Source organism: Trichechus manatus, unplaced genomic scaffold (genome assembly GCF_000243295.1).
Source record: "Trichechus manatus latirostris isolate Lorelei unplaced genomic scaffold, TriManLat1.0 scaffold00019, whole genome shotgun sequence".
Taxonomy (NCBI): Eukaryota; Metazoa; Chordata; class Mammalia; order Sirenia; family Trichechidae; genus Trichechus; species Trichechus manatus.
This window is the reverse complement of record NW_004443955.1, coordinates 13,612,611-13,627,698: the sequence shown is the minus strand read 5'-3', so window position 1 is coordinate 13,627,698 and position 15,088 is coordinate 13,612,611. Positions and strand designations below refer to the sequence as shown.

At 35.6% G+C, this 15,088-nt stretch overlaps 1 protein-coding gene across 6 annotated transcripts in view; it reads left to right on the top strand.

The window, feature by feature from the left end:
• MEF2A (myocyte enhancer factor 2A) overlaps positions 1-15,088 on the top strand; it is a 220,036-nt gene that overhangs the window by 187,648 nt on the left and 17,300 nt on the right. For all 6 annotated transcript variants that reach the window (XM_023727873.1, XM_004372652.2, XM_023727871.1 and 3 more), the window contains one exon: positions 6,227-6,414. In XM_023727873.1, coding sequence (XP_023583641.1) covers positions 6,227-6,414 — 188 coding nt within the window. The remainder of the gene's footprint in view (positions 1-6,226; positions 6,415-15,088) is intronic.

Sequence of the window (15,088 nt, the reverse complement as noted above, 5' to 3'; positions counted from 1 at the left end):
AATGGCTAAAATGAAATCAGTAATACCCTGTGTTGCTATGGAAACAGAAACTCATACACTAATGGTGGGAGTAGCAGTTGGTACAACCATTTTGGCAGTATCTACCAAAGTTTGAGATAATGCATATTCTATGACCCCGCAATTTCACTCATTGTTACATACTGTAGAGAAATGCATATGTGCTCCACGAGCACCAGGAGATGTGTAGATTATTATTTGTTGTAGCCGACATCTAGAAATAATCAGATTTCTATCAATATTATAATGCATAAATAAAGTATGATACCCTTACATGAAGGAATACTAAACTGCCATGAAAATGAAGGAACTACAGCAGTAATGGAGCTCTGGTGGCACAGTGGTTAAGAGCTCAGCTGCTAACCAAAAAGTCGGCAGTTTCAATCCACCAGCCGCTCCTTGGAAATCTCTGGGGCAGTTCTACTCTGTCCTGTGGGGTTGCTATGAGTAAGAGTTGGTTTGACGGCAACAGGTGTGGTTTTGGTTTTTACAGCAATAATCAAGAACATGAATAAATTTTACCAAACTAATGTGAGTAAAAAGACAGATACAGACAAATAGTAAATGATTCTATCTACATAAAGTTTGAAAAATGGGGAAAGAAAATTACAATGTTACAGGTGCACGTCTAGAGAGATGGTAAAACATTTTTTTAAAAACCGGAAATTACTGGAAAACGTGATAGTAGTTGCTGGAGGCGATGATAATATTTTGTGGCGTCAAATTTATAGAAACTTCTGTGGTACTGGCAGTATTCTTTTTTTTTTTTTAATCTGGGTTATAGTTACATAGATGTTTACTTTATGATAAATCATTGATTTGTTTTTGTTTTGTGCATCTTTCTGTATATGTGTTATAGTTTACAATAAAAAGGTTTTATAAATAAATATACTACACTTGATGTAAAAGAGCTGTCACTACACATGGAGTCCTGGTGGTGCAGTGGTTAAGCATTCAACTACTAACCAAAAGGTTGGCAGTTTGAATCCACCAGCTGCTCCTTGAAAACCCTATGGGGCAGTTCTACTCTGTCCTATAGGGTCGCATTCCAACTTGACAGCAGTGGGTTTGGTTTTATCATTACAAGTATGAAACAGGGCACTTTTAAAATTCATTGAGGCTGTATTATGTTAGTATTTATACTAGTAATTCCAAACTCTAGGGAGAAAAAATTCACACATACATACACAGAAAGACTCTCAACAGCCTTTTGAGCCTTTGGACATTGCTCTCTGCATGTGACAGCCAAAACTGCAGCACCCATCTTGAGATCATGAAATGAGTCTGTTTAAGAGGACAGGCCAACATGCCAAGGATGGCAGAGGAATATTCAAATAATCTGGGTCCTCAGTGATGTTGAACTGCTGAAGTAACCGAACCTGAAACGACTCTTCCTCCAGTTGTCTTCTTATGTGATAATATCCTTTCCTCATTTTTAAAAGGAAAAATAAGATAAAATATATACAACAGATTGTTGTTGTTAGCTGCTGTCAAGTCAGGCCCTGACTCATGGTGACTCCATGCACAACAGAACAAAACTCTGCCAGGTCCTGTGCCATTCCCATGATCAGCTGTGGATTGGACTGTTATGACTCATAGGTTTTCATTGGCTGATTTTTGAAAGTAGATCGCCATGCTGTTCTTCCTAGTCCATCCTTGTCAGGAACCTCCGCAGAAACGTGTTCAGTATCAGAGCCATACATAAGCCTCCACTGACAGCTAGGTGTGGTGGCTGTGCGTGAGCTGCATTGTTCAGGAATTGAACCCACGTCTCCTACACAGAAGACGAGGATTCTCCCACTGAACCACCAATATGAAGGAGGAATATTTAATAAATGAATGGATATTTAAGTGTTTCTAAATGTGCAATTCAAGGAAGAAACCCTACTGGTATTTAAGAAATTGGAAAGGACATTGATCCTTGCTGGTAATTATGAACAAATAAAAACGGCCAAAAGAACACCACTTTTACTTAACCAGTTGCCAGATACTACCACTTTTTATTGTGACATGCAGATGAAGGTGTGGTGAAACTGATGATTTCATATGTGCTTGTGGCGTTTTAAATTACTAACAATCTTTCTGGAGAGATTTTGGCAAGATATTTCAATAGTCATAAAAATGTTCATACCTCCAAAGGCTCCAAGCCCACTAATCCTGTTCTTGGGAATCTCTCCTGAAGAAATAAATTAGAATATGCTAAAGTTCATTACAATGTTATTTATAGTAGTGAATAATAGGAAGAAATCAACATATTCAGTAGTATAAAAATTAAAAATTTCAACTGAATTCCTTTTTAATTGTGATTTAAAACTATACAAAAAATATGCACATGGAAAATAAAAAGGAAGGGGAAGTCCAAACTGATTATAATAGTTGGATGTGGATGATAGGAATATAAGTGTTCTCTCTCTTTTTCTAGCTTTTGAACTTTTTGTGATGCTGTATTGATAATGGTGCCCTGACAATCAAAATTTTTATTGTAGTAGAGCATTTGTTTATTTTTTGCTTCTAACTTAATTTTTTGTTTTCCATCCATGTTAATATTTGTACAAATAAAACCTGCTAGTTTTGTACATAGTACAAATTCTATAGCTCTTTCATAGGGTAGGGAGCCCTGGTGGTGCAGTGGTTAAAGCACTCAGCTGCTAACCAAAAGGTTGGTGGTTTGAACCTACCAACCGCTGTGTGGATAAAGATGTGGCAGTCTGCTTTCTTAAAGATTTACAGCCTTGGAAACCTGTGGGGCAGTTCTCCTCTGTCCTGTAGGGTTGCTATGAGTCGGAATCAACTCAAAGGCAGTGGGGTTTGGCTTTGGCTGATTCATACGAGTAATCTGCCTGTTTGATTATGAATTATGGTACTAGCTGTAGTTCTCTACTGAGAGTTTACACTTAATATTCAGTTTACGCTATAGTTCAGATGGCTTTGGAGATGACTTTTAACTTTGGGCTTACGTTTAAAAATCAAGCATAAAGTAAAGTTTTAGATATCCAGCAACTTAATTTTTTAAAAACATTGGGGAAGAAAAAAGAATATTTCAGGCTGGAAATAGACTCAAGAAGCTCTTGAAATTGTTTAGGGTTGAATGAAAGTTATAAGGGTTTACATTGTAGCAGAGACAGTGGCAATAAAAAGAAGAGATAGATGAGGTAAAGTATAAAGAAACACCTAATAAAGCTTGGTAGCTCTGTGAAGGTGAGGGTGGGGATGATGGAGGATAACAGTGGTAAGGTGTTTAGAGCAGGATGACAACATATTTGAGAAAGTGGCCACCGAGTAGTTGAATATGGACTAGAAATTAGGAGAGACAAAGCAGAAAGACAGATTCAAGAGTCTTTCCCATTGCGGTGCTGGTTGAAGCCATGGGGATGCATGAAGTCTCTGAAAGAGGAGTAGAGATGTAGCCTCCCTGAGGTTGCCTACACAAGAGATATTGAAAAGGCATATATGGTGTTCAGAAAGAGAAGAAGCAGGATTATATGAGCATTGCCTGTTTTAAATTAGAAATTTCTAATAGACAGGATCTATACTGTGTAATACAGGAATTTTCATTGAATCAAATAAATATGTCATTAATTATTTCAAAACACGTTCTTTTTTTTTAATTTCAGAAACCTCAAGTAGTTCTTTATACAACTGAATTAATTATAGAAATTTTTCAAGTTCATGTTTATTTATTAAATAATCAGTTGAAAGTTTGTCAGTTTTTATGAAAAATGTATCAAATATGATAAAATCAATTCTTGAACCTTGCTTTGGTTGAGTTTTAAAGAATACTTTGAAATTTACATGTTAGTTCAACTTCTGGAGTGGATTCGGAGTAAGAAAATTAATGACATCATCGTCTACAGTTTAGCCCTAGAAGAATAGTCTTAAGGACATGGAGTACTTTCCAGCCACATGAATGCATTATTTCAGCTGATGTGATTTATATTCTGAAATATGAGCCAGACTGATAGAATTGAATGATCTGTCTTACAGCTGTAGGACCATAAATGAGATTAGCTGTATTAAATTTCTGGAGGCGTTGGTATGCAGTTTGTTCGAGATCATTTTGTCATGTTTGTGTTAGAGCAGTAAACTACCCAACTGTAAACACATTTTAACAGCAATGACGTTAATTTGGGTTTATTCATATAGAAGAGATACTTTAATTCTTGAATTTGTAAGCTATGGCAAGATGAGTTATATACTAAAAACGTCTATTTTAAAAGTCTGTCTCAACAAGATCGTCATTTTTGTTATAAAAAATGAACTGGAGGTAAGAAGGTGTATATTAAGTATTACATCGTTAAACTCTACAAAATAACAAATGGTGCATATGAGATATCTTAGCTTCAGCCTGGCAAGTTACCAAAAACTTACATCATCCTGTAATCATTATCTGCTGTAAACTCCTGACTTTACACAAGAAATACTATGCTTTTAGAGCCTCTTTCACGCTTGTAGTTTGATTCTCATGGATGGTATCATAGCTAGCATCATAGACTCCACATGGGAAAATAGTATTAATGCTTCTTGACAATGTGTTCCTCTAAATTATACCTTTGCATCATCTTATAATTTATTCGAGGAGAAGTATTTCTTTGTTCTTCAGATTGGAGTGTAAATCAAGTAAATAGAATCTTCTAAATACTATCAGAGAGTACATATTGAGAACACATTCGTGCCATTATAGAGAAACATTGTTCATGTTAATGTTAATCTGACATTCTCATTTTACTATGCAATTTAAAATTTCTATTAATCCCTCCTATTTTCTTGAATAAATTATCTGATAAACATTTTATTGTCCTACAACTGTCTGGATTGCAAGTTACGTCTGCCTGGTTCATAGATGAGCTCTACTCCATAGGAGATGATCTAGTGAAGAAATTTTTTTTTTTTTTAACACCACTATTTTATGAAGCTTAGCAGTATGCAGGAAATTACTTTATGGGGTGTGGAAAGGAGATTCAGCCCAGATTGAATACATACTCCTTCAAAAATAATTAAAACAGAATGTAGGAAATAGCTTCGTAAGGTTAACTGAAGTGCCAGTCTCTGCAGCAAAATTAAATCGCAAAAATGAATTAAAACTGATAGATCAATTGATATAAGTTTTGGAGAAAGGAGGAATTAGGTGAGAGTAAGGGGGAAAAAATTAAACACTAATTGTCTGGAATCCTGACATTCAGAATAACAACTGCTGGAGAGATACAAGCCAGTTTCTGCTGGAGAGATATACAACCCAGTTTCTGAATGCTACACCTTACCTCTCTTGTTTCTTTATCCTTTGGTATTCAGAGCCCAAACTCAAAAGTACTCCTTTACCTGGGCTCTGATTGTACATTCCTGGAACCAACCACTGTGGCTAGGGAAAATGCTACATACTTATTGGCTCAGACCTGAATCAAATGCCTATCACCAGGCCGCTTTGTGGTAAGGGGGTCAAAGTGGAGTCAGCCCACCCAAACCACATGACTGTTACACGTGAGAAGAGACTAGAATGACTACAATATCCATGAAAATAGAAATAGTCTCTTGGATTGATTTTTACATCTCAACTGGTGCCCAAAAGTACTGTGTACACAGAACATATAACACAATATACCTATTTCCCTATTTCGTCTAAGAGAGAAGGCTGGTTCTATTGGGGAAAGTTAAAAAGTAGGAATAGATGATTCAAGTCAGATAAACTGTAAATATTTAATAAAGACCTTAATGGCATCTGAAGAAATAGAGCTGGTATAGGTAGAGCCATAAGGAAGAAGTGCCTGGTGAGAATGAGGCATTAGAGCTGTGTGCTAAATAAGCGGCAGTCAAGGAGTAGGCCCAACACCTGGCCCAGTGCCCAGAACCTAGTAACAGTGCCTTTGCTGTCACAAGAATGAATGAATAGGCCAGTGTCAGGCATTTTCTTATAACATCTCCATGATCTTGGTCCCTGTATGAGAAGCTCTGTTAGAAACGTGTTGTGTTTTAAGTATCTCTAAGCAGTAAGGCTGGAAAATAAGTGACATTAGTCTTAAGCTTTATATGTATTTCTGACTTTGATTGACTTTCTTTGCTTATTTTTTTAAAATATCCAAAGATACATGGTTAGCTACTGTAGATTTTCTTATAAATTAATTTATAACTGATACTGAGGAAAACTTGCTTCATATTTGTGCTGAAGTATTTTAATGACTCTTCCATGTTAATGAATGCTGTTTCTTTTTTCCAGGTAATGGCTTCGTAAACTCAAGAGCTTCTCCAAATTTGATCGGAACTACTGGTGCAAATAGTTTAGGCAAAGTCATGCCTACAAAGTCTCCCCCTCCTCCTGGTGGTGGCAATCTTGGAATGAACAGTCGAAAACCAGATCTTCGAGTTGTCATCCCCCCTTCAAGCAAGGGCATGATGCCTCCATTGGTAAATTGAACCTTTCGTCAACTCCATTCTTTAAACCACATATTTTATACAGTCTGTATCTTTATGTAATTTTCTGTACCTCCATTGAATCTAGATGTTTTCTTAATTACTATTCCTATTTAAAATTAACATTTGAAGAGACAACTCTATTTCCAGTGCACAGAAATCAAACTAGAAAAATTGGAAGTAGATCTCATTCATAGTTTAAAATTAAAGCAAAATATGGAGAGGTTATTTTCCTTAATCTTAATTTTATTAAACTGGGATCTTTGCTTAGAAATCTCATTCCCCAAATTAATAAATTAAACCTAACTTACGTATTTCTTCTCTGTCCTTTGCATGCTTGAAGTAATCTACTACAGCTGCTTTTCTGTGTGAGAAACGTTATTAGCTAGGAAATTCAACACAACAAAGGGAACTACTGGATAGTAGGGAAGAATGCATAAAAACTTGGATGGGTTATTCTCCAAGTAATTCTTATTTGCTTATTCCTTCTCAGATAATCTGCCTATTTAATTCTATAAAGAATGCAGGTATCTCTCCACCTTCTGTGTCTTTATAGTTCCAGCCTAATTTACTTTTGAATCCTAAGTCTATGTTTATAAAGAACAGGAAAATACATTTATTCCCTTAGCCTCTGTAGAAAAAAAAAAAAAAAGGAATATATATATGCACGTTTTAAGACCATTTCTAGTTCAGCAACTATTTGACTACTTACTCTCTAAGTGATATATGCCAGGTGTTCTTTGTACTGTGCAGCTGCTAACTCATCATTTGACCTTTTTCAACTGAAAGTGCTGCTGTCAGGCTTAGATAAAATTATATATTTTTATAATGCTTTATAGATTCCCAAACATTTCTATAGGCATTGTTTCATTTGATTCTCAATTAGACTGTAATCTTGGCTAGGTAGAGATGAGGAAACTGAACAAGTTTTTATTTGTCCAACATGGTACAAAATAGAGCCAGAACCAAAACTCTTTTAAATCCTTTATTCTGGGTCCAAAAAAACCCAGAGAAGTACTTTTTCATTCATAGATATAGAAAGCTAGAAACTGTGTCACTCTCATCCTTACAATGAAAACAATAATTGGATGAACAAAAGTAAGTTCACAATTTTTCTTGAACTCATTGTAGTGCTGAGATTTCAGGGCAAACAGCTGGCTGGACTCTAGGGAGAGAGAGACATCTGCAGGGAAAGATAAGTAATTTGAGCACTGACTTATCCAGGCAAGATGCAGCAAGACATAGAAAATAAGTTAAGCTAAATGAATTGGCGAATTGCTGGAGGCCGAGTGTGCACTGGCAGAACTGTGTGAAGCCCTTAGGGGCTGCAAATATAGGAGGAGTACACATTCTCTTATAGGCTTTTTCTCCATGAATGCTACTGCGTATGCACAGACAAGATTGGGAGTGCCCTGAAAATGTCTCCCTTGTGGTACAGACTGGGAGAGTGGAAGAATAGCCACCTCAGCAGAGGCAAAAAGTTTTGCTTGGATTCTTCTTTCCTTTTTTTCTATGAAACAAAAGGATTAATCTATGAGGACAGAGCAAAAAACACCACCACCCTTAGGGCACTGGTGAAATCCCATTGCATCTGGGGAAGTGGAAAAGGAAAAATACTTCCACCATGGTAGAGGAGGAATAATGCATGCTGTGTGCAGAACTGCTAAAAGAATGCTAGGCTATCTGAGAAGGCCAAGCACCGAGACTCAGAGACACAATGCCTGGCTAACACTGAGGCGAAGTCAGAAAAACAGAGAAAGCCTGCCTAACCCCCATTCCCCATTAATAAACATCAAGTAATAAGCAGCTTGCAAGAGACAGACCATTTCTGAGGTACAGCACAAAGAGGAAGGCTTAAGACAGAATGGAGCAGTCATTTGGGGGCGGAGGAGAAGGGAGAGCCTTGGCAAACCAACCTCCCTATCCTCTAGAGAGATTTGAAGCCTGTGGCAGGTACACTGAAGGTAACCATAACAACAGTAAAGCTCAAACCTAGCCCGATTTCTTAATTAAATTAACTCAAACCTTGCACTAAAGTTCTAGTAGAAGGAAAAGTCTGTCTATTCTCAGGCATAAAAACTATTTGCTGTAGTCTCTACCATCCTACACAAGATGTCTGACTTTTAACAAAAAAATTATGGGGCATACCAAAAGACAAGGAAGAAAAACACTCTGAAGAGACAAAACAGTCATCACAGCCAGACTCAGATATGACACAGATACTGGAACTATCTGATAGAGAATTTTAAATTATTGTGATTAGTATGTTAAAGACTCTGATGAAGAAGACAGCATGCAAGATCAGATGGATAATTTTATCAGAGAGATGGAAACTGTAAGAAAGAATTAAGTGGAAATGGTAGAAATGAAAAAATAACAGAAATGAAGAATGCCTTCAGCAGGCTCATTGCAGACTTAATATAGCCAAGGAAAGAATCCATGAACTTTAAAACCAGTCAATAGAAATCACCCAAGCTGAGGTGCAAAGAGAAAGAAGAGTAGACCAAAAATAAAGCAAACAAATGAACAAAAAAACAGAATGAAGTATCCAGGAGCTATGAGACTTCATCAGATGGTTTAACATACACATAATTGGAATCCTAGAAAGAGGAGGGAGAGAATGGGGCAGAAGAAATATTTGAAAAAATAATAACACCAAGTAGGATAAATACCACCAAATGTGTAAGTGCACACATGTACACGCACACACACACGCACTCAGACTGCTAAAAGCAAAACAAAAAAATCTTAAAGGCAGTTAAAGAAATGAGGCACATATAGAGGAATAAAGATAAAAATTAATGCCATATCTTCAGAAACATGCAAGCTTGACAACAGTGTGATAATATACTTAAGTGCTGGAATTAAAAAACAAAAACAACCCGTCAGCCTAGAATTCTGTACCCAGAAAAAATATCTTCAAAAAATGAATGATAGACTTTCTCAGACAAACAAAAATAACAGGAATTTATTGCCAGCAAACGTACTCTGTGAGAATTGTTAAGAGAAGTCCTTCAGGCAAGAAAATATGATACCATCAAAAGCTTAGATCTATACAAAGAAGTGAAGAACAATGGAAATGGAATAAATTAAAATAAAATTCATTTCCCCCTATTTTTTATAAACCTTTTATTTTAGAACAGTTTTAGATTTGTAGAAAAATTGAAAGGTAATACAGAATTCCTATATACTTTACACTCATTTTCCCATTATTAATATCTTACATTAGTATGGTACATTTCTTACAATTAATGAACCAATACATAATTATTAACTAGAGTCTATACTTTATTCATATTTTTTTAGTTTTTACCTAACTTTTTTTTTTTTCAGGATCTCATCCAGGATACCACATTATATTTAGTTGTCATGTCTCCTTAGGCTCCCTTTGGCTGTGATAGTTTCTAAGAATTTCCTTGTTTTAATGACCTTGACAGTTTTGAGTTATTGGTCAGATATTTTGTAGAATGCCCCTCGTTTGGGATTTGACTGATTTTTTTTATCTCATGATTAGGCTGGAGTTACAGGCTTGGAGCAGAAGACTGCAGAGTTGAAGTGTCATTTTCATCATATCAAGGCTATGTACTATCAACATGACTAATTACTGTTGATGTTAATTAACCTTGACCCCCTAGCTAATGTAGTGTTTGACCCATTTTTTCACTCTAAGGTTACACTTTCCCCCTACTTTCCATACTGTACTCTTTGGAAGGAAGTCCCTGTGCACAGCCCACACTTAAAGAGTGGGAAGTTGTGCTCTGCCTCCCTGGGGACAGAGTATCTACATAAATTATTTGGAATTCCTCTGCACAGGAGATTTTTCTGTTCTCTCCCACTTACATATCTGTTTACTTAAAAAGATACAGATTAATAGTAAAAGGATGGAGAAAGATAATGCCATGCAAACACTAAAGAGAGCTAGAGTAGCCATATTAATTTCACACAAAGTAGATTTTAGAACAAGGAATATTATCAGGGATAAAGAGGGACATTACATAATGATAAAGGGGTCCATTTCCCAAGAAATTATCTTTAATGTGTACGCACCTAACAACAGACCTTCAAAATACATAAAGCAAAAACTGATAGAAATAAAAGATGAAATAGAAAAAATCCACATTTGTAATTGGAGATTTTAACACTCCTCTCTTAGTAATTGATCAAACAAATAGAAAAAATCAGTAAGGATCAAGATAACCTAAATAACACTCTCAGCCAACCTGATTTAAGAGACATGTATAGAACACTTCACCCAACAACAGCAAACCACATTTTTTCAAGTGCATATGGAACACTCACTGTATCCTGGGCCGTAAGACAAACCTTAACACATTTAAATGAGTTGAACCCATACAGAGTATGATCTCTGACCATAATGGATTCAAACTAAAAATCAACAGGAAAATCTCCAAATATTTAGAAGTTAAACAGCACACTTTTAAATAACCCATGGGTCAAAGAAGAACTCTCAAGGGAAATTTAAAAATATATAGAACTGAATTTAAAATAAAAATACAGTATCAAAATTGGGGGGACTAGCTAGTATAGTCCTTAGAAGGAAACTTAGAGCATTAAATACTTACATTAGGAAAGTAAAAAAATCCCAATGAGTAATCAAAGCTTCCACCTTAGAAATTCAAGAGAAGAGAGCAAAATTAACCCAAAGCAAGCAGAAGAAAGGGAAAAAATAAAGGGTAGAAGTTAATGAAATTTAAAACAGAAAAGCAGTAGAGAAAGGCAGTCAAACCAACAGCTGATTTTTGGAAAAGATCAATAAAATTGATAAACCTCTAACAAGGGTGACCAAAGACAAAGTGATGACACAGATTAGCAATATCAGAATGAAATATCACCCAGAAGACCTTAAAAAAATAGTAATAAGGTAATTCTACAAATAACTCTGTTCCAGTAAATTTGATAGCTTAGATGAAATGGGCAAATTCCTTGACAAACTACCAAAGAACTACCAAATTCACTGAAGAAGAAATAGTTAACCTGAAAAGTCAGATAGTCAAACTACAATTGAATTCCAGGTTTAAAAACCTTCCAAAAAAGAAAACTCCAGACCTAGATAATTTCACTGGGAAATTCTGCTAGATATTTAAGGAAGAAATGATACTAATTCTACACAGAAAAATAGAAAAGGAGGGAATACTTACCAGTTCATTTTATTAGGCCAGCATTACCCTAATACAAAACCAATACAAAAGATATTGTAAAAAAAGAAAACTACAATATCCCTCATGAACTGTAAACATAAAAATCCTTAACAAAATATTAATAAATTCAGCAATATATAAAAAGGATAATACATGAAGACCAAGTAGGTTTCATCCCAGGAATGCAAGGCTGATTCAACATTTAAAAATTCATCAGTACAGTTTACCTTGTTAACAGAATTCAGCATTTATTCATGATAAAAACTCTCATCCAACTAGAAGTAGAAGAGATTTATTAACCTAATAAAGGGCATCTATAAAAATCCTGTAGCTAACATCATACTTATTAAGAGGAAAGCAGTCAGTTTTATACTGATATCAGGAACTAGGCAATGTTGTTTTTTCTCACACTCATACTCAGTGCAACAGCATACTGGAAGTCTTAGTACAGTAAGGCAAAAAAAATGCATACACATTAGAAAAGAAGCAATTAATTGCTTCAGTTCACAGAAGACATAATTTTCTACATAGAAAAGCATAAAGAATCTACAAAAACTCCTAGAACCAGTAAGTCAGTTTAGCAAGGTTGCTGGATACAAGATCAATATACAATAGTCAGTTGCATTCTTACATACCAGCAATGAACAACTGGAATTTAAATTTTAAAAAGATTACCATGTATAATAGAGCCTACCCTGCCCCCCCAAAAAAAAGAAAGAAAAGAAATACCTAAGTACAACTCTGACAAAATGTGTGCATGATCTATAGGCTGAAAAGTACAAAACACTGATGAAAGAAACCAGAGAAGACCTAAATAAATAGACATACCATGTTAATGGATTTGAAGTCTCAATACTGTCAAGATGTCACTGCTTCCCAATTTGATCTATAGATTAAACACAATCAGTGAAAATGATAGCATGCTTTTTTAGATATTAACAAGCCAATTCTAAAATATATATGGAAAAGCAAAGGAACTACAGTGGCCAAAACAATTTTGAAAAAGAATGGAGTAGGAGTATTCACAGTATCTAATATCAAGACATACTGTAAAGCTACAGTAATCAAGCATTTATGGTATTGACAAAAGGATGAACACACAGATCAATGGACAGAACAGAGAGCCCAGAAAATAGACCTACACAAATATATTCAGCTGGTTTTTAACAAAAGAAGGCAATTCAATAGAGAAAGGATAGTTGTTACTACTAACAGTGTTGGAACAGTTCAACATCTATATGCAAAAAAAGAACCTTGATACATACCTCATATTATACAGAAATTAATTCAAAATAGACCTAAATGTAAAACATTAGACTGAAACTTCAAGAGGAAAACATCAGAGAAAATTATATAACAAAAGCGTGATCCGTAAATTAAAAAATTGATATATTGGACTTCATCAAAATTTAAATGGTTTGTTCTGTGAAATACACTGATCAGGTAATAAAAAGACAACTTACAGATTAGGAGAAAATATTTGCAAATCACATAGCCAATAAAGGACTTGTATCCAGAATATATAAAGAACTCTCAAAATTCAACAATAAGAAAACATAAACCCAATTTTGAAAACGGGCAAAAGAGCTAAACATTTACTTTACTAAAAATACATGGATGACAGAAAAGCATATGAAAATATGCTCAACAGCATTAAGCTTTAGGGAATTGGAAATTAAAACTACAATGAAATACCATTACATACTTACTAAAATGACTAAAATTAAAATTAAAAAAACTGAAAATGCCAAGTGTTGGCAAGGATGTAGAACAACAAAACTCTCATATATTCTTGGTGGGGATGCAGAATGGTACAGTCACTTTGGAAAACAGCTCAGCAATTTTTTATAAAGTTAAATGTATACTCACCGTACAACCCAGTAGTCCCACTCCTAGGAAATTGAAATGGAGCCCTGGTGGCGCAGTGGTTAAGAGCTTGGCTGCTAACCAGAAGGTCAGCAGTTTGAATCCACCAGCTGCTCCTTGGAAATCATATGGGGCAGTTTAAAACCTGTAATTTCATAATCGCCCAAAACTGGAAACAACCCAGGTGTCCTTCAGCAGATTAATAGATAAACAAACTATGATAAATCCATACAAACGAATACTACTCAGTAATGAAAAGGGACAGACGATTGACACAACATGAATGAATCTTAAATGAATTTTGCTAAGTGAAAGAAGCCAGATCCAAAAGGCTACCTACCCATTGTATATTCCTTTTATATGACATTCTGGAAAACACAAAACAGATCAGGGGTTGGAAGTGGGGAGAGGAATTGACTATAAAGGGAGCTTTTCAAGGTATAGAACTATTGTATATGGTACTGGGCTGTTAGATACACAACTCTATGCATTTGTCAAGCAAGTGAGTGGATAAGCAAACTGTGGTACATCCATAGTTGTACAATGGGATATTATTCACTAAAAGAGAAGATACTATTGATTCACACAGCAACGTGTGTGAATCTTCAATGCAGTATACATTTAAGAGGTCAGATACAGAAGACTACATATTGTATGATTCCATTTATATATTATTCTGGAAAATGCAAAATAGATCAGTAACCACTGATGAGTAAACAGTAGTTGGCTGTGAGGAAGGGGATTTGGTGACTACAAAGGGGTAGCATGAGGGAGTTTTTCAGGTGATGACACTGTTCTATATGATATTGTGCTGTTGGATACATGGGTCTATTCACTTGTTAAAACCCATAGAATTGTACACTACAAAGAGTGATTTTTACTGCATGCAATTTTTAAAGAAATCAACCAGAATTTCAGGGGAACCCAAGATGGAATGCGAACAGTGACACGTGAATATAACTATATTACAAATGAGTGACATGGTCATACTGAAGGGGATGAGGAAGAAAGGAGCTAGCCTGAATAACTTTGGAAAACTGTTTTGACTGGATACTATAAAGTTAAAAAAAAAAAATTATACCCAGACACTGTACTTGTCTTAGTCACCTAGTGCTGCTCCAACAGAAATACCACAAGTGGATGGCTTTTAACAAGAGAAATTTATTCTCTCATAGTCCATTAGGCTACAAGTCCAAATTCAGGGCATCAGCTCCAGGAGAAGGGTTTCTCTCTCTGTCATCTCTGGAGGAAGGTCCTTGTGATGCATCAGTCTTCCTTTGGTCTGGGAGCATCTCAGCACAGGAACCTCAGGTCCAAAGGACGTGTTCAGCTCCCAGCACTGCTTTCTTAGTGGTATGAGGTTCCTATGTGTCTCTGCTCGCTTCTCTCTTTTATATCTCAAAAGAGATTGCATTAAGACACTATCTAATCTTGTCAGCCTCATCAGTATAACCTCATCATAGTGATAGAATTTACAACACATACGGAGATCACATATAATTTCATCATAGTGATAGAGTTTACAACACATAAGGAAATGACATCAGATTACACAGTCATACAACACTGGGAATCATGACCTAGCCAAGTTGCTACACACATTTTTTGGGGGACACAATTCAATCCATGACAGTACTCTAGCT